Consider the following 21,233-nt stretch of genomic DNA (forward strand, 5'->3'; position numbering starts at 1 on the left):
CAATGATACATCGCCAAGGCTGTGAACTTACTAGAAATATTGCTTTGCAAGCGCGTGACTTTGTGCTCTTGTAGCCCATGGTCCCTGACCACCTAGTTGTCAGGTGAGAAGAGAAGAGACGATCCCTTCAAACGTATGCCAGCCAGCCTTTGATGTGTGACGACACAGCCTGCAGGGAAGTCAGACGTCTCCAAAACAAATCTTATACCTTACCAAGTCATTTTTTTCTGGTGTTCCTGGAGACTGATTTACTCTTGAAACATCTGGGCAATGTGTGGCATAATGGATATAGAAACCCAGCCCAGTTCATACCTGAACTGAGTCGGGTCTCAGGCAAAACACAGCTGATGCTGAGACTGGGTAGCTGCCTGAAGTGGAAGCTTGTTTTGGAATGAAAGAGATGGATCTCTGTCCCTCTGTTTACTGTCTCTGGCTTGGCCAGTTCCCCTTTCCCTTGAGGCTATTTTCTTCAGATATTTTCTCTCCTCTCACGCTAGTTGCATGTCTGTTTTGTGTTTCAGCTTATTCCAGCACTACAGGCTCTATGAGTTTATGTTCTACTCGACCAGAGAAGAAATTGTCATAGGAACCGAGGTAAGTAACATGGGGCAGAGCGGCCGAACAAACCACTTAGCCCCTCTGAATCCGGAATGGCTCAAAGCAACTTCCGGTCATGATTGCCGATGTGTTAATATAGCCTAGTAGCAATGAAAAAAGAATAATTATGCCAGGTGAGTTTCTGACTAAGAAAATAAGCTGTCTTTGGGTGGCGGGAGTGCCGTGAATTACATATTCAGGCATCTGTGGATTGTTTGACGAAGCTCCCTTGAGTAGGGTTCTCATGTCTCGGTGCAGAGAAAATCAGGAATCCCTCAGGTGGATCGGCCCAGCACAGTCTCTTCTGATTTTGCCTGTTTTCCCTCTGCTGCTTTTGAAAACCAGCATCAAACCTCACTTCTCCACATAAGCAAGATCCCACTCACGGCCTTGTGTCTCCAACAAAGGATTTGGGCTCATTCACTAAACACAGCCTCTCAGGAGTTTCCTCCTTCATTTCAACTGATCTCCTCTTGCTAAATTTTGCTCCGGTTACACAAACATCCATCATCCTGTGGATTTCTCAGTGTTTCCTGTGGGCTCGTATAGCCAGGCTTTCCAACAGGGATGTTCCCCCAGGAGAGGGTCATCTGCCTCTCTTCTCTAACATATGACAGCCTGGAGCATCATATAGTAAGGACACAGTCCTCCTGAAATCAATCCTATCCAGCCAATTAGGTGTCAGATGGAAGGTGGGAGGTTTTACAGTCCGTGATCTACGGAGAGATGAGGGAACCTCAGACAAGTCACCTGGGTGCAATTGCTGGGAATGAACCCAGAGTGGGAAACCAGCTCAATGAGATGAAGATGTTAAGGAAGCTTTTCCCATCAGTTCTCCATCTACTTCAGCAGCTGCACTGCCTACTTCATAGAAGGACAAGGGACAGGCCAGAAAAGTGGATAGGAGATCCCACCGTCAATCCACCTTTCCTCACCTTAGGCGCCAGATGGGATGACTCTAACCGGATCTTGTCCACTTAGGATAACTTGGGTGGTGACAATACCCCAACATTAGAAGAATCAGATGTTTAGATCCATGATGAGTGTGCCCAGAGTTTGTCCCCTCTCTTTTCCTCTGCAGTCCAAGGACAAGGTTAGACAACATCCGTGAGCATGGAAAAGTAGCGCGGGTGAAGTAGATAGAGACTGGCTTCTTTGTTGACTAGTGTGTTTTTCCCCATATGATCAGAGTGGCAAGGTGTACTTCAGAGAAGGATGTGGATCTTCCAGACACTCGTGGGCTTCTAAAGGACTGATAAAAGCAGGAACTGTGTTATAGCATTTGGTGACATCTTGGTAGTCGCTCATGACTTTTGGTGCAATTACCTAGTTTTTAATTAACGGAAAAGGCAGGATTCTGGCCTACTACTGTACGGCTGTTTGTGCTGGTCTCAAAGCTCTGGACTCAGATGAGATAACCCCGACAATCACCATTTTGTTTCAGATGGAACAAGCTAGACCACACTGATAAACATGAGTTTCTTTCTTAACAGTAGATAGAGGACTAGAGCAAAACATGTATGCCTCTATTCATAGACGTAGCCAGATCATAAGTGAAAACAGAAAAAAAAAGACATAGAATGCCCCAGTTTTCCGGCACTGATTAAGTAGCAGACCCAGGAAATGCTGGTCAGTGGCTGTCAAACAGAAAGAGAGAAGCCAAGGATAACTGGCTCCCTAATAGAATTGTCGGAGTCCATCTGAGTTGATCCTGCTGGATCTTTGCACTGCTCAGAATTCTCACTGTTCTCACACTAACTACTCATTTGCTGGCAATACAGAGGTTCGCCTGAGTGTTGGGGGTGTCATGGGAATGCAGTGAGCTTACCTGGCTGTGTGAGATTCTGTCAGATAGAAGATGAAGAATCCAGAAACATGAAAATAAAAATGCGAAAAGGAGGAAGGGTAGATAAAAACGACTCAACCCCAAGTGCACTCTGGCCGCCTTGTTGGGAGCACATGGTCTGGTGTGGGTGTGGTTTATGTGTGTCCAACAAAGATTCATGTTGGCTGAAGCTAAGGGAATCTTAACAGAGCAGTGCCTAGGGAGAGGATCTGTCTTTGGAGGGACACCCTCAGAAGGGGTTGAGGAATGTAATCTCTCACTGATTTCTTGATCCCTCCCACATGCCCCTATCATTGCATCACTGGCTACCATGCTCCCATGAGGACTTCTCCATAACCTTACCAAAGTCAGCAACTTGCAATTAAATTTATAGGAATATAAAATGAATTAACTCCTCTTCTTTGTAAAATTTAGCCTTAAGTAGTTCGTTACGGTAATGGAAAAAAAAAAACAGACCCATGTGCCCTAGTTCCAATAACCAGGGAAATAAACCAGTACGAGCGGAGTTTAGTTGTGAGACCATCAGACATGTGGGCACGAGCTAGCTGTGCATTTGGTAATGACTCTATGCTAATTTGTGTAACTCATAAAAATGTCATCAGTGTTTTAAGGGTTGCGAATTCGGTTAAGTGGGAGAATTTGAGAGGGGGCAGAATTATTCTGCATTGCTCAAGTGGGCTCAAAAATGATCATTAATTACCTCAGAAGAGAACCGGGGAAAGGAGATGAGCAGGGGGACTTAGATCATGTACATGTGGTTTCGGAAGAAGAGGTCCGAGCTCAGTCAAACGCCCTGGCATCTCTCACGGGAAGGCCCGTGACTGTGCTGATTTCTTAACATTAGATTGAGAATTATTGCTTGTTATCCTTATTAAGAAATTTAGAGAGAAACTTAATGTATGTGTAGATTTCTAGCACATGGCATAGGTTGAGTATTTAGGAAAACAGCATTTAATATCAACTGCAATAACTGTCTATAGGTTAGATTTCCACCTTATACAAAATTCTACAGTGACTTCTGCTCAGTCAAGTTCCTTCGCCAGTGGCAGACACATGCACCAACAGCAGCCTAACCTTTCCCCTGAAAACAACTAGAAAAACAGAACATGATACAATTTTAACTTAAGTATTTGAGATCTCCCCTACCATAGCTCAAAATCATTATGAATCATTATGGGGCTGGAGAGATGGCTCAGCAGTTGAGAGTGTATTACTTCTGCAGAGGACCCCAGCACCCAATCCGGCTGTTCACAAGTCTCTGTAACTTCAGTTCTAGAGGATGTCTGGCGCCCTCTGCTGGCCATCACAGGCACCTGGACTCACCTCACATGCACATGCTCACACACATACACATAATAAATGTATCTATGCATCTCAGAGGTAAGTCTGGCATTTGGTGATGCTTTCTGCCATAGCATCTGTCTATTTTTAAAGGATGCTAAAGAGACTTAGAAAATAAGAGAAGGGTCTTTGGTGGACACTTGGAACAGAAAAAAAAAAGTGAGATAACCCCAAGAGCTGTGTGCCCATACCCCAAAGGATTGCCTTTGAGGAAATTTCCCTCAAAATTCCCTATGTGGTCTGATTTCCACTTTAAAATTCTCTGGAGTATTCTGTACTGCCTTCCAGAAGACGGCAATGATTTCCCATAACCAGTACCTACCACATATTGAGGTCACCAAGCACAGAAAATATGAATAGTCTGCAGGAGGTCTTTATGGATGAGGTGGTCACAATTAAATAATTATACTAAAGAAAAATATGTTCTTAAAAACTGCAGGATACTGGATTTTGGCAAAGAACGTATCTTAGAGACAGGGTCACTTCTTGGCTTAGATCTCCTGGATGGTTAGACTGGGTGACCAGCAAACCTCTGGGATCTGCACATCTACCTCAAGCACTGGAAGTGGGTGTCACCACACCCAGCTTTTTATGTTCTTCCGAGGATCAAACTCAGGACCTCCATCTTGGGCAGCAAGCCGTTATCCACTGACCTATCTATCTCCTTAGCCCCCAAAAGGTTCAGTCTTGAAGAAAATGTTTTTCCTCTGGTTCTCCATGGCATTCTATTGGCAGCTCTTTACTTAGCACAGTATAATGTTACTTGATTGTCTGCTGGCTCTCACAGTTCCTGTTGGGAAGCCAAGTGTCCGTCAACTTCCTTTTGCATCTCCGAAAGGAAGGTCTTTTCCCCCATTATTGGTTACGCCACCCTCTCCATACATATTATGGATTTATTTGGATTTGGGAATTTTCTTTTTGCTAGTTTTAAAATTATGTGTCCAGGGAATGCAGCGGTTATGAACACAGAGCTAATGAAAGAAAGAAGAAAACACTGAAACCAACCCACAGTGCTCAGCTTAAACTACAGCTGTTAAAATGGGAGAAATAGGTGGGAGGAAACATTTTGTCTTTAATTTTTGTCTTTCATGTGGAACGAAACACCGAGTTTCTAAATTTTTTTGAGACAAGATATCACTTCGTAACCCAGACTAGCCTAGAACTTGAGATCCTCCTTCCTCAGACTTCAAACTCCTGTGGTTACAGACTGGTGTTTAATTTTTTTAAGAAGGGTTTTTTTTTTGAGGGGGGTGGAAATTGGTTTGTTGAAATTGAATCTCTTTCACTTTGTAGTCCTGGCAGGTTTTAAATACATTCACGGTTTTTCTGCCTCGCCCTCCCAAATGTGATTAGACTTTGAGTCACCACGTCAGGCTTCCTGACTGTTTGATGAACTAAATCAAATTTTTTAAGTCACTTGGAGAAAAAGAAAACACTTGGAAATTACCAATGGTGATCAAAATACTTGCAAATAGTTCATATAATAAAACATGTAAAAGAAAGTCAGACAAAAGAAATATGGGGAAAATGCAGAGCTTGTAGAGCTAAATTTGGTCAAATTTGGGGCTGCAGGGATGGCTCAGTGGTTAAGAGTACATATTTGTCTCGTAGGGTACCAAAGTTTGGGTTCCAGCACCCACTTCAGTGGCTCACAGCCATTTCTAACTCTGACTCAAATTTAGGGTGCCCTATTCTGGACTCCTGGGGCACCATACCCATATGTACATACAGACACACATATAAAAATAATTTTTAAAATGCCACAAAAGGGGCTGGAGAGATGGCTCCGATGTTCTAAAGGCTTACTGCTCTTGCAGAGTACCTGGGTTCGATTCCCGGTGCCCACATGGAGGTTTACAACCATTATTACAACTCCAGAGTCTCCAACAACCTTCTCTGGTCTCTGCCGGCACAGACATGTACTTGGAGCAGAGACACAGGCAGACCCAAAACATAAAATTAAAATTTACTTTTAGCTGGGTGTTGGCAGTGCACGTCTTTAATCCCATCACTCGGGAGGCAGAGGCAGGTGGATCTCCATGAGTTCAAGGCCAGCCTGGTTTATGGAGTGAGTTCCAGGACAGCTAGGGCAGTTACATAGAGAAACCCTATCTCAATACACACACACACACACACACACACACACACACACACACACACACACATATATATCCAAATCAAAAGGGAAATGGTTAAATAAAAAAATAAAATGCCACAGAAAGCTACAACATCTTTAGAAGGAGTACCTTTAGCTAGGCCCGGGATGTGATTGACCCTAGAAGGAAAATGTGAATTTGGGAGTGAAGAGCAAAATGGACAGTACCCAGGACTTATTTTGAAGGCAGGCAGACGTGAAGATGTGCAGCCATGTACGTGACAGTAAAAGGACAGAAAGACCTCATGGTAAACGTTGCTATGGCTTGCCTCCAGGTAGCAGGGCCTAAGCGGGAATTGGCTGGGAAGGAGAAAGGGGCATTTTGCCCTGTCTGTTCCAGATTGAGGCTGGTACTTCACCATGTGACTCGCCTTTGCGTACCACTTGTACTAGAAGAAAATAATTCCGAGCTGATTTCTGAGAAGGCACAGTTTGTAAATTAAGAGCAGGTGTACGTTCAATCGCCATCAGCATCTTGGCAGATAGACAGCCGGTCAGAGAGACGTTACCCGGAGTTTTACAAGGAAAAAGCTAAACGGAGAAATGATTGGTGCATTCTCAGCCCATAAATTTAAATGCTTTACAACCGTTCTGCCATATTTAACTTTCAACTACAAACCGGGTCTGGCTGAGGAGTCACTTACAGAGTGAAAAGCTGGCATTCTACTGTAACGTCCCAAATTTTCTCCCACAAAAATAAAATCGGCTTCCTGAATCGGGTGTGTGTCACGTCTTAAAATATTGATGCAGTTCAAGTCCAGCAGAGTAATGACGCAGCAGATCTCGAACCACGGGCACTCTCAAAGGTCATCATGCATGTGCGCATGCGCGCACGTGTGCTTAAACACACAATAATACATGTACACATGCGCATTGGGGAGACGAGAAACTTCCCAAGATTTAGTACGTCTCAATAATTCCCCCAACTTCTGAACTGAGATGGCATGGACAGTTGGAGGGCTAATTCCAGGAACCAGCAGGCTCACTCCTCGGCAGCAGATGCTCAGACACTCGGATGCTACCCCGGGCCCCTGGTGTAGCTCCGTGGAAACTGTAGTTCACGCTGTGTGTGGCTCCAGTACAGGCAATAGCACATCCCGTGGAGCCGCTGGCAGAAACCCTGCTTTTCCGAGCGGCGCGGTGCCCAGATATGACTATTATCCACGTGATAGATGTACAGAGATATTTAAAGAGAATCATAAATACACCTAAGTGTCTACCTTGCCTGGAGTTATACTTTGGCAGACTTTCAAATCCCAAAATAATACCACTTAAGGTCAGCAAATACAGGAATTCAGAGCTCTTCCAGCCAGCGGATGTCAATGGGATATAATTTCATGTTCTGAACACATACTCTTCAGCACCAACAAAATCAAGGAAACATTTTTTCTCTCTTATTTCAAAAGTCACTCAGACTATGGGTGTTAATGATATTGTAATTTGAGGGGGAAAAAGACAGAAACATAAATTTTCTTTTATTTCTGTAAAGTATAAAGTTCAATAAACAAAACAGGAAACTTCTGTAACAATCACTGCATCCGCTGTCTTAAGGAAAAGAGAGCGGTATAAACAGCACTCTAGTCTGGACAGATTTGGGAAGGCAAGAGGCAATTAATTGAAGGGTAGCTACAAATGTCTTTTTTTCTTCTTCTTCTTGAAATGACATTCACCTATTAATAATTCACAATACCTTGTAAATCCAGCTCCAGGGGATCCAACGCTCCCTTCTGGCCACTTCTGGCACCTACAGTCACATACACAGACCCACACACAGACACATAAATATATACACAGCTAGAACTGAAATAAATATTTTAAAATAATATCTGAACTAACACAAATGATGTTTTTAATCTTGGACAAGATTTCTGTCTTGAATTAGCCCATTAGCAAGCCGCTGGGAGAGAATATTGCACAGCGTGTAATTTGCCGTTTGACCCTGCGGAATGGGGTGTGCTGAGAAAAATCTATCAGAAATTGTTGTGTTGAAATAACTTTATCTGCTCTGCCTGGCGTGTGTGACAAAGTGACTGGCGAATCTATCACTTAAAGAAAGTGGTCGATGCTCCAGCCTACAATTCATCAAGCTTCAGTCTCGCCCTTTTCCCTCCAAGCTCTGAAAAATAATCATCCTCCCTTAAATATCAATCTTTTCAGAGAAATTTGGGGGAATTTGTCTCTAGCCAAACAATTGATAAATGGCAGGTGCATAATTTTAAAGATGGTTTCCATAGCGGCTCACCTGGCACTTCAGCTCCTGAGCCTGTCACTCAAGAGTTTCTGCCCTCCTGGACCACTGTAGCATCCATCTCAGCCACTCTGTGACCTGGCCTTTGAATAAGGCTGGGCTTCTGGTAATTGCATTTTCCTGCTCTCCTTTGCCTGGATGTAGAAAGCCTCACTTACTGTCCAACATTTCTTTGCCAGTCCAAAGTGATTATTCCTGCACTGTGCAACTTTGAGAGATGTTTTTATTGAAGGAAGGAGAGAGGGTGGGAGGGGAGGAGAGAGGGAGGATGGAAGCGAGTGAGGGAAGACAGACAAGGAAGTTTTCCAATGCTATGTTTCTTTCTTCAGCATTTGCTCCCTTGCTGGAGATCAGCATCCCCGTGTTATGCCTTAGATGCTGACTTAAATTCTAGCTCTCCACCACAAGGCTAATTATAGACCACTGAGTGGCCAGAGCATCAGGCATTATTACTTCTCTTGGTTTGCCCCATGCAGGCACTCTCTACATTCAACCTGTGCTCAAAATTGGACCAAATTAAATGATGGAAAATAATGGCAGCAGTCTTTCATTGCCTGATTGAAAAACACCACATTTGTGAAATCCAGTTTTGTTTATCCAGAGAAAAACCAAAGTCAGTGTTTAAATTATAAATGATCATGCACTAGGTCCTTTACCAAGAGCTTAGAAGCCGTTCTTAAAAGAAAGTGGTTCTAGTATTCATGTTTGATTATGAAAAAATTTTTTATATGGAACACCTTGTGAAATGTTCAAATACAGCTCATTGTCAGTCAAGACACTCAGATCCCAAATGTCTTTGCCTATATCAGAATCTTATGTCTGGGGGTAGGAGGTTACTCTAGACCAATTTGAAAATCAAACCTCGAAAACAAAATCTGTGATTTAAATATGTGACAGAAAGGGAATAATACTCTTGATAGTCTCCGTAATTCCATTTTGAAAATTAATACAAAAGACTTGTGCTGAAGGAACCATCAAAAGCATTTCTGTGGGGCTGTAGAGGTGGCCCTGAAGTTGAGCACCTTTGCCATTCTTGTAGAGGACCTGAGTTTGGCTCACAGCATCCATGTTAGGCAGCTTACCCACCTGCAATTCCAGCTTCAGAGTATCTGATGGCCTCTGACCTCCACAAGCACCTGCATGCATGCGCACAAACTCTAAAGCGGACATATGCACATACCCACAATTAAAAATATAATAATCTCTTAAAAAGCCATTTACATAAGAATAGACATAAATGGCCAATAAACTCATGCAAAGATTTTTAGCATTTTCAGTTCTCAGGGAAAGGCAAATTAAAAGCCCTGTGTGGTGGCTGTGGTGTTATGAGCATGTAGGATTGTCACAGTTTTGAAGCAGGCCTGGTCAACATGGTGAGTTCTTGATGAGCTATCTGAGACCCAATCTCAAATTTCCCATCCCAGAAAAAGAAAGAAATGCCAATCGAAACCCCGACATTCTGAAAGGTTTCAACTGCAGCACCCTGCCTTTGGGAGAACGTGAGGACAAGCGCGTCCCTTCTGGAGTGGCAGGAAGAGAAATGCTGCAGCGTCCCGGTGACAACCGGGCGACTTTGAGACATGGTCGCTCTGCATGCACGTCTATACTTCCTCAAGTTTATCTCAAGTCGATAGTAAGACAAGGAGCAGAAATATGAGTGTGTGTAGTTGCCTGCAATATAGAAAAAGGGGACATAAATTGTGACATACTTAAATGCCTTTCATTAGAAAGGCAAAGCTCAAAGTATGTGTGTATCTGTGTATGTGTGTCTGTGTCTTTGTGTGTGTCTCTGTGTGTGTGCACGCACATACTCAGGATGGGAAGGTCTGTGTGTGGATATCTGCACCTGTGTGCAGGTGCCAATGGAGGCAGGAAGAGGGTGTTGGATGCCCTGGATCTGGAGTTATAGGCAGTTAGGAGCTGTCCCTCGTGGGTGCTTAAAACCAAATTTGGATACTCTAGAAGAAATTATTCTGAAATAAAGGGCCATCTCTCCAGCACCCATCTTGCACCTCCTGTTTCTTCTCCCTGTCCTCTGTCATCTCTCCTGTGCCTAGACTCATCTCTTCCTCTCTCTGCCAAGAAGTTCCACCTAGCCTCTTCCTGCCTAGCTATTGGCCATTCAGCTCTTTGTTAAACCAGTCAGAAGGTACCTTTACAAAGACACATCTTCACAGTGTACAAAAAGATTATTCCACAGCAGGTCAGACCCTTGGGGTATCATCTACTGCTTTTACCATGTTCTCCCCCTTACTTCCTGAATCTTCCCATGGGTTCTAAGTTCTCAAATCCCAGGAAGGGTTTCCGAGCATGGATCTAACTTGTACTCTTTTTTTCCTTCTGGCCCCTAAGCCTTATGAAATTAACACCTTCATTTCATCCTATCCGCTTATCGTATTCACTTGCCAAACCCCAGGCTAACATAGAGGATGCTAATTGTATCTCCCTTTCTTGTTCCAATTACTCCTTTATATAAGCAGGATCCTGCTTTACACAAATAAATCCCTTTTGTCCACCATCTTGGCCTCAAATGCATTTCTAACTATACACGACAAAGGCCATCAACGTCTACTGCTGCTTGCTTGACACTCTCAACCCTTGGGCACTAATCTCCAAGACTGTGAAATTTTCTCTAAACCTTTAACTGTGTTCAGGGCATCTCTGTGTGAGTGGTGTGGACCCTGCTCATCAAGCAAGGATGCTACCTTATGCCACATAGACGAAGACTGTCATCTTGGAGTTCCTCTCACAGACACTCCTCAGCCTCCGTTGTAGGCCTCACCATCTATAGCAAGAACTGTACAACCACTGCCATAGCCCAAAGGGACACTAACATTCACCACACCAGAAAGAACACCTCCCGGTATTTCCTCCACGGATGCTCACCCCTCAGGCTTCTCGGTTTTAGTTACATACTTTGCTGTCCATAGCCAGAACCATGTACTCATTTGATGTGGGAGTGTCATATATCAATCTGTTGATTTCATTGGTTAAGCAATAAAGAAACTGCTAGGCCCATTTGATAGGCCCACCCTTAGGTGGGTGGAGTAAACAGAACGGAAGGCTGGGAGAAAGAAGCTGAGTCAGGGAGTCGCCATGATTCTTTTACTCCAGGCAGATGCAGGTTAAGATCATTCCTGGTAAGCCAGCTCATGGGCTACAGCAGATTATTAGAAATGGGCTAGTCCAGGTGCAAGAGCTAGCCTAGAAGAGGCTAGATAGAAATGGGCCAAGCGGTGTTTAAAAGAATACAGTTTCCATGAAATTATTTTGGGTAAAGCTAGCCGTGGGGGCGGCCGGGTGCCAGGGACGCAGCCCCGCTGCCCCTATTTCAACACTCATTTATCCCACGTAGCCAGCCAGCTTGTTTATTAAACCAATCCCAATGACGTGTATTCACACAGTAGAACGAAATGTTCCACAACGAAGGGAGGGCAGAGCAGTGGCAATAAGATCTGGAAAACGAAACTCTAGCCACAGGGATTTGCTGTCTAAAATATTGTCTAACCAATAGATGGCAGGCTGTAGAGGAATGGATGCAATTTGGAAAAAGCCGACATGTTTCTGTTCTGTGATCGAATGCCCACAGAATCCATCAGTAATCCCAAATTCGGTTTCCAGGTAGAGCAGACTTTTCAGCGTTGCCTGAGGTGTCCGGACATGCCCAATGTAGACTGCATGGCACTGAACAGCCCAGGTGCTTAAAGGAGCATTTCAAAATGTTAAAGGGAAAGCAACCAGGATTTGCTATGAGCCAGAAGCCTCTGAGGCTCTCAGTCAATGTAGCAACTACCTTCAAATCTGAAGGGCTGATAACTTAAAAAAGGGACCAGTTTGGTCTGCAGAACTCCCAAGGACAGACCAAAACCAGTGGATCATCTAGGGGGACGATTTGGACTAAATAAATGCTATCTCCTTGTAAATAATAAAACTATCCCAAACTGGAGGGACAAGACAAGGACGACCTGAGTGCAGGCATTCCTCCCTCTTAATAGTACTGCCTCTTGGCACAGGGCCTCACCCCCAGAAGGCCTGGTCAGGTGATAATCGATCACCTATTGACAAGCTCTGAAGCTTCACAATGTTATTCTTGGTGCAATATTCTGTAAAAAAAAAAAAAGTCTTCAAGGACTTGGCTGGCAATTGAGTTAGTTGAGTTATCTAGAAATATAGGATTAGACATTCTGTAGGATGGTCTTTTCTATATGCTGTAAATATGTGCTCTCAATGGTTAGTAAATAAAGATGCTTTGGCCTATGGCAAGGCAAGATAGAGCCAGGCTGGAGATACAAGCAGGGATACAGAAGAAGGGCAGAATCTGAGAGACACTAACCAGCCAGTTACCCAAGAAGAAAGATGCCAATAGACCAGTAACACCATGAGCCACTTGGAAATGTATAGATTAATAGAAACAGGTTAATTTAAATGTAAGAGCTAGCTAGTAATAAGCTTGAGCCATCGGCCAAGCATGTATAAGTAATATTAAGCCTCTGAGTGATTATTTGGAAACTGGCAGACAAGGGAGAAACCTCCAATTACACATACAAAAATGGGATTATCTACGAGTATGAGATTTTTCTAGACAGTTTAAGCGATATGTATCTTTCACATTATTTCTTTAAATGGATATTAAAAGACGTGTCTCCCACAAGGGTCCAGATGGCCTTGATCCAGGTTTCCTTCCACACTCCTGCCCTCAGGAGGCAGAGCCCACACCCCTGCCTTGAAAGTGTATGCCTGGCTTCTAGTGAGCACAGTGGGAGAAGGGATATTGTCTTAGTTAAGTTTCTATTACTATAAAAAGACACCATGACCACAGCAGCTCTTATAAGGGAAACATTTCATCGAGGGGGCTTGCACCATGACCATTACACCATTATCAACATGACCAGGCACAAGGCAGCATGCCGGCAGACGTGGCGCTGGAGGAATAGCTGAGAGTCCTGCATCTTTCAAACAACAGGAAGCCAACTGAGACTCTGGGTGGTAACCTGAGCATAGGAAACCTCAAAGCCCGCTCCCACAGTGATGCACTTCTTCCAACAAGACCAATGCCACACGTCCTAATAGTGCCATTCCCTGTGAGAGTGTGGGAGCCAGTTCCCTTCAAACCACTACAGATGAGGTGCCTCTTCCAAAATTGTCTACAAAGAAACCACTACTTCCTGAGTGTTCTCCCTTTGCCCCCACTCATTCATTCATGTATATTAATTGTGAAAGTTACAGGTTTTATCATGACATCTTTATGCATAAAAAGGTAATTTTATCATATTCACCCTCAGCCTTCCTTTCTGCTGGTCCTCTTCATTTCCTCAAATAGTGGCCTTATACTTTCACGTCTTCTTTTAGAATCTGAATTACCCGTCTAAGTGAAAACATGCAACAGATTGTTTCTCTGAGCCTGGCTTTTCCCTCTTAACATGACGGTCTCTGAACCCAGGCCCTCTCTTAGAAAATGTAGGATTTCATTCTTTGCAATGGCTGAACAGGACTCCAAGGTCTTGTCATGTGACAAGACTTTCTCTGGGGACACAATGCCCATCTCTACTCACCATAGACAGGAAGCCCATGGCAGACCAAAAGATAGATGCCACAAGAGTCCAGCTTGGTGAGCCAATGAGTTTTAATGGGGTTACTCACGGTAATATGGGTGAGGGGTTCCTTATAAGACTAGAAACAACTCAAGGACAGCTGTATCCCCAAAGCCTACTCCAGCATGTGTGACAGCTCACCAAAGCTGGGAGCCTGGAACACACTGAAAGACCAGTAGGTTGGGGAGTGTTATTTCCACGAGGCTCAGTTGATCTACATTTTCCAGGCAACTGGGCCCGTTTCTGTGTCTTCAAAGCAGCTGGTCTAGACTCAGGGCTTCTTCACAGCTTGGCGTGTCTGAAAGTGATCCTTGGCCATCTTTATTGCTTGTCCTGAGACAGAGAGGCCTAGTGAATCAAGTCAGTTTTAGGGACTTCCTGTAGCTGTTTTGAGTTGTTTGCTCTCTGTCTTAATGATCTTCCTTGGGAGATGAAATGTTTGCATCTTAGAGGAGGCCTTTACACAACATGTGTGCACGGTGACTTTCTCGGCATCTGTGCACTGGCGCCTATCTTGTGACGTGGGGACCCATAGGAGCCTCTGCCAAGGTTCCATGTCACCTCACAGTGTCATGTGCGTGGGCTTGGAAGTGACCTCTCCTGGCTGAGGCTCTTGAGGGCTGTAGGTCTTGTGGATCACTTGATCACACCTTTTCAGAGACTTTGAGGCAATGTCACCAGGCAGGCCCATCCTGGGTGCCTGTGCCACAGGACTCCTAGTCTCTAAATGTCTATTTAAACGGGCAGATTTGGGGTCTCTTGTTACAAAGTCCCTGATAACATATGTCTGCTCCCTTCACGATGTGTGTGAAGTACCCACCCCCAAATGCTCAGTCTCAAGTCTCTATCTCTACCTGTCTAGTCCTGTCCAGCCTGCCTTGGATGCTCTGCTGCCCGTCACTCTTCAAACTGCCTCTAGAATTGTATCTCAGCTCCTCAGTACAACACCACTGCACATAACGGATGCTCGGTAAACATCTATGCACAACTTGACCACTGTTTTCTTTTGCATTGTGTGAAGAAACCTATCCCCTGAGAGATGTCTTAATGACTCACTCACACTAAAGTCCAAAGAGATGTACCAAAGTGTTCAGAGCCAACCTTTCTACAAACAAGGCTCTCTCTAGCCTGACAGACAAAGCATCTGCCCCTCACATCTGAGCCTGTTAGATACCTACTTACTCAACGCTTCTTCTTTTTTTTTTTTTTTTTTTTTTGGTGGATTTTTCGAAACAGGGTTTCTCCCTAGCTTTTTTGGTTCCTGTCCTGGAACTAGCTCTTGTAGACCAGGCTGGCTCAAACTAACAGAGATCCACCTGCCTCTGCCTCCTGAGTGCTGGGATTAAAGGCGTGCGCCACCACCGCCCGGCACTCAAGGCTTTTTTGCTTCTGCCATGGGAGCAGGCACACACCTCGGTTCCCACAGAGTCAGAGCTGTGGTGCACTGACAGCGAAGCAAAGACTTTGAGGCACCAAAAAGTCTCAGGTTGACCTACACAAGCATTTCCAAGGCTGGGTGCTGTACACAATCCTCTGCTATGTGGTTGTCACATTTGCTGAGCAGCTGTGTAGGCCTACCATCCTTCTAAGTGCCTTGGGGCTTAGAGTCTGTGGTCATCAGTTTCCTGTACAGACCACACTTCTCCTACGAGTCTCCGGTGTCGGCTCGTACAACAGCCCTGGTGGCTTATCATGAGAACAGTAGCAGCAGGAGTGGCCAGCCATAAGAATATAAACCCATGAGAACATCATTCACAAAGCAAAGATCCGGGCTAGTAGAAGAAGCTGGAGCTGAAAGGTTTCTGGTCTAGGATCCGTGGATGGAGGGATCTACTCTGAACGCTGTACTCCTGAGCAGAGATCACAGCATAAAGTACAAACACTGAGCAAAAATGCAAGGGAAGTCAAGTTAGCTAAGCATTTCTGCAATGCCTGCTTCCACGCACCCTTCCCCACAGCCACAGGAGGCAGGCGCCACTTTCAAGATTACAGAACTCAGGGAGATGGCTGCATGCTGACCACTGTCCCAGATGCCTCTGGAACAGTGATGACGTCATTCCGAAATGAAGGATTGTGGCACCCACTGGTAGGGTTGAGTCGTATATGACGTGTTGATAACCCTCAAAGGTTTGAACAGTTAAAACACAAAATAGAACCCAGTTTAACTTTATTACCTTCCCAACATACACTCCTTAAAAATTAAGTATGGCATAAATAACATCGTAACAAAGTTATTTTAAATATTCATCATTTTTACAACCCTTTCAACTTCTTCGTGCTTTCTAGCCAAGAGCCTTCTGATGGTCTCGTTCACACAGTAAATAATGCTAATCTATTACGTGTGCTCCCCGTAACACACAGTGTGCGAAAATGGACACAGCCAAAGCGGAGGAGAGAAAGGGGAATGTGGTTCATTAGTCCCTGCTAAGTAATGAATATATTTGAAATAATATGATCATTAAGTGCAAATTAGCACAACTGCTAGAAATGCAAATTTTTTCAAAAGTTGAACGTTTCCTTCAGATAAACTCTTTGGCTAAAGTTCTGAATATTTAATTGTTCTGTTTTCACAAAACAAAGACAGACCAGCAATTCAACATAATGAGCTGTCTAGATAAAAAAAAAAAAATGTATAACACAACGTAGCTGGTATCTTCTGTTTATTCTTCTAGACTCATCCCCTCTCCTACCTTGCCCCTGCTCCCCAGTTCCACTCTACAGGAACCCTCATTAAGTAGGCTCCCTCCTCCTCAGGTCTCTAGCTGAGTCACTGGGGACACGAACCAGAAAAGTGAGAGAAAAGTGGTTTTCCTCCTGGCTGCCTGGCTGCTGGGTCATGCTGGCTTTGGAGAATCCTCCACCGATGACAGCAATCTCTCCCCTGACCTCTTCTTGCTGGATAATTGAACCTGGTCCATCCCTGACTCTGTCAAGGCCAGGAATGTGCACTGTAACATTGCTTTATCATGATTTTCCCCGCCAGCCACCCTTTTGCAAATGGCCCCTTTACTCAGTCTGCCTCAACACAGTTTTTCACTGTGTTAGGGTTTTGTTTGTTTGTTTGTTGCTTTTTTGTCTTTCTTAGAAATTTGACTGTGATAAATGATACCAAGAGAGATGTTCAGAAATTGGCCTTCAAAACCTTCAAAGTAGAATCTTGAGCTGAGATATATATCTGTGTGTGTGTGTGTGTGTGTGTGTGTGTGTGTGTGTCCCATATAACACCATCACACGCCACCATGGCGTCTTTACCCTCGCAGGTCACTATGGTCCTGGCTGTGCACAATAAGCCATTGCTTGAGCATGAGATGCTTAGAACCACATTCGCAATGGAGGCCATGCTGGGGGCAGCTGTCTTCACTCACCAGTCCGTTGACACAGTTGTATTCGCCTAATCCTTAAATGAAATGTTATACTCTTAAAGAGAAGGAGATACTGGTATGGAATACTTCTCTGTGTGTGTGGGGGGGGGGCGGCGTTCATGTGCCAATACATACACACACAAGAGGTCAACAGCTAATGTCATTCCTCAGGTACTGTCCTCAGAGTCTCTACTGAGAGAGTGTTTCTCACTAGGTTGGAACTTGCTGATTAGGCTAGCCAGAGGTCCACCTGTCTCCACCTCTCCCTGCCACGATTTCAAACACTTGCCCTATTGCTTAGCTTTTTCTGTGGATTTAGGAGACCAAACTCATATCACCATGCACACGTGGCAAGCCCTTTATCAACTTATCTCTCTTACCAACTTACAATCAGATAGTTTTAAGGGAAGTTTCCAGTAAACCCGACACCAGTCCTAGGGAATTATACCCGATAGTGTGAACATCAAGGCAGGCATAGTAGTAAATCAGGCAAAAGGCATACAGAGCTGGTGGGAAAGCTTGGGTCAAAGGTCAGCACTCCTCACACATCCTCGGGGACAACGTTCTTAGCCTCGAAAATTCCTCTCTGTCATCAACAAAGCGAGAGGAATATTTTCGGCCCCCCATGGGAAACAAGACTGGGGCCAAGGAGGGAAAAGTGGCTCAGTGAACCCAGCAAGTTAATCTTGCTCCCGCAGCACCTGGAACCCAGAACGGCAGATTATGTTACAGACCTGGGCGTGTGGAGAGTTAATCTCTGCAACAGCATTAACAGTCCCCACCCCCAGCCCAGCACCTTACTATGTGAGCTGAATGGATGGATGCCTGTGTTTGAGGAGGCTGCGTGAGAATGGTCGCTTTGTCAGCTTCTCTTCATCCACCTGAACTTAATCACCTCCTCACGGGTCATCTTTACAGTCAGGGAAACACTGATGAACTCTCTTTGGGGTGAGCCCTACATCTTGGTCTGTTTGTGCTGCTGTGACGAAAATAACATCAGTTGGTGGCTCAGAAACAGCAGAGATATTTCCTACACTCACGGAGGCTGGGAAGCCCAAGATCAAAGAAATAGCCAACGTGGTGTCTTGAGATGCTCACTCTGACCTTCATAGGTGGTATCTCCCTCCTGGATCTTCACAGGGAAGAACAAAGCTTCCTTTAAGAAGGCACTAATCTATCTGGGGAAGGGTTCTGCCTTCAGGACTCGTTCACCTGGAAATGACCCATCCCAATAATGCATACACGTACTTCAATATACATGTTTCGGGGGAAGGACACATTGATACCAATAGCGAAGTCCTGTTCTGGAAGGAGTGTTCCTAGAAATAAATTACATAACAATTAAAATATGTAGAAATACAGAGCATGCCATAAATTTTGTTTCCCTTCCTCTTGTCTCTTTAGTATTTCAAATGCCGAATGCTTTGCAGGCTCCGAGATAAACATTTGTGATGTGCCGCTGGATGAAGCTCTCATTTTGAGAGCCCACACGCTAGTCATTCCTTTTATGAAACTCTTAAATATCAGATTACTGCCCGTGGGGTTGCAAAATATTTCTATGCCTTTTATGGTTAAAATGCTCCAAGAATTTGGACCCGATCCCACTTGTGAAAGTTACTGCAATAAATCCAAAATGAACAGACACGGAAAACAGCTCACATTCAGCAGTTAAAACTTTGAAGAGGCGAGATCCACAGTTAATTCCACCCCTTGCGTTTCTGCAAATCGTACGAGACAGTTTAAAGCATTTACCCCAAAGAGGCTCACCTAATCATCCCTAATGGGAGACATCAACTCATGTCACCCAAGGATTATTCTTAAAAATGCACATATTGTCTGACTTTACTTGGAATAAACAAAAAGCTTAAATTAGATTATTGCTTAGACATAGAGCCATTAAACTAATATGAGGCCAGACATTTGGAATTAAGTCCATTTAAGAGAGTCACCTTGCATTAAATCATGGCTACAATATTTGCATTGTGTTTAAGCTTTATGCCCAGGCCATGGAAACGCCGTAAAAAAAAAAATCACAGTAGGTGCACACAGTAGGTACGCAGTGCTCTTATACAAATTCCGAAAACCAGAGCCTTCAAAGGAATCTATTTTATATACAACGGTCAACATGAATACCATTAAAGACAAAACACCCGAAGGTTTGTTTCAGAGGTCAGTAAAAACTCTAGTTTTTACTAGTGCCCTGCCTTTTCCCTTTCAAACGGAAGCAAAATGTCCAGGAGTTCACAAGGGCAGGTCAGTGACACCCCTCCTTCATGGCTTTACCCTGGGACTCCAGCACTACATTAGGACCTGACGTGTAGCAATCTAAGCTGATGGGGGGGGCACTTTATTTATAGATTTCTGTGTGTTCAGCAGCTTTGCAAAAACCCACATTTTTTCAGATGAAAGGAAATATTTGCACAACAACAACCAAAGCTCTCCTTATCGTTCAAAAATGAGGCCGTAAGTTCAGCAGGGGTGGGCATGCATGTGTCACAGTCTGTGAGACTTGATGAGCACCCTATGGGTTAGAGTCAGGTTTCTGCACCCCAAACAGAGGCAGAGAGGTTTAAGGACATTGTTTTCTTATTTGCCAAAAATGAGAAGAAATTTTCCCGGTGGCTATTTTTCCACCGAGCTCCTTGTGGGTGGTTGTTGCAAACTTTGTTTGATGCTACAAACATCTAATTCTAATACAGTGTTATCACTGGAGAACTGAGATGCTGAGTCTATGTGTGTGTGCAAGTTCACATTCGTGTGCATGTATGTTTACATGCTGTGTGTACATCTGTGTATGTGTATACATGCCATCTGTGTATGCCTATGTGCATCCACGTTTATTTGTTTGTGTTTGAGTATGTGTGTGTCTGTCTGCATGCCTGTTTGTCTGTGTGCACGCATCTGTATGCTGTATGTGGGTGCATGATCACGTCTGTTTGTGTATCTGTGTGTCTCTGTCAGCTTATATCTACACCTTTGTGTCTCTGTATATTATTGCGTGTGTGTGTGTAGACATTGACATTGAGACAGAGATGGCCATCTTGTGATGGTAGGCTCTTTAAGATATCCTTGGGATAGCTGGGGGCCTACCTACGTGTTGTAACTAACCCAGAACACTCTAAATCAATGAAAATAGAAAGGAATGATTCCCAAGGTCCATCTCAAGGCCTTGGATTTTTTCTGAACTGTCAGGACCTAAGACACTGTCTTAGTTTGAGTTTCTGTTGCTGTGATGAAAAATCATGACCAAAAAGCAACTTGGGGAGGAAAGGGTTTCTTTGGCTTACACTTCCAGATCACTGTTCATCATCGAAGGAAGTCAGAATGGGAAGTCAAACAGGGCAGGAACCTGGAGGCAGGAGCTGATGCAGAGGCCATGAAAGGGTGCTGCTTTCTGGCTTGATCCACATGGCTTGCTAAACCCAGGCCCACCAGTCCAGTGGTGGCACTGCCCACAGTGGGTTAGGCCCTCCCCATCAATTGCTAATTAAGAAACTCCCTTATAGGTTGCATACAACCCAATCTTATGGTGGTAGTTTCTTAATTGAGGTTGCCTCCACTCAGATGGCTCTAGCTTGTGTCAAGTTGACTAAAAAATAGCCAACACAGGGAGTGGAATGTGACAGGTTTGAATGTAATTGGTCCCATAATCTCACAGGGAGTGACACGAGTATGATGTATGGCCTTGTTGGAGGAAGTTATGTCACTATGGGGGCGGGCTTTCAAGTTTCCTATGCTCAGAATACTCCCCAGTGTCTCTGTCAACTTCCTGTTCCTGGCAAGATTTAGGAATCTCAGCTACTACTCCAGCATTACATCTGTCCGCATGCCACCATGCTCCCCGTCATGATGATAATGGACTGAGCCACCCCAATTAAATGTTCTCTTCATAAGAGTTGCCAGGGTCATGGTGTCTTTTTGCAGCAAAAGAAACCCCAACTAAGACTCCCCAAAACAGCCAGGATCAAGGTGACAAAGTGGCAGGAAAAGGCTGCATGTGCGGAAACAAGGCTGGTGGCAAAAGTGATCTGCCCACAGCTGGCCTGGGCTGTGACCAGCGGCTCACCCATCCTGGAAAGAATGTCTATACAGC

General features: G+C 44.4%; 1 protein-coding gene across 2 annotated transcripts in view; it reads left to right on the forward strand.

The window, feature by feature from the left end:
• Cabcoco1 (ciliary associated calcium binding coiled-coil 1) overlaps positions 1–21,233 on the forward strand; it is a 100,356-nt gene that overhangs the window by 25,087 nt on the left and 54,036 nt on the right. For both annotated transcript variants that reach the window (XM_075978851.1, XM_075978852.1), the window contains one exon: positions 522–594. In XM_075978851.1, the coding sequence (XP_075834966.1) occupies positions 522–594 (73 nt within the window). The remainder of the gene's footprint in view (positions 1–521; positions 595–21,233) is intronic.

The sequence above is a fragment of the Microtus pennsylvanicus genome, chromosome 7, assembly GCF_037038515.1.
Source record: "Microtus pennsylvanicus isolate mMicPen1 chromosome 7, mMicPen1.hap1, whole genome shotgun sequence".
Taxonomy (NCBI): Eukaryota; Metazoa; Chordata; class Mammalia; order Rodentia; family Cricetidae; genus Microtus; species Microtus pennsylvanicus.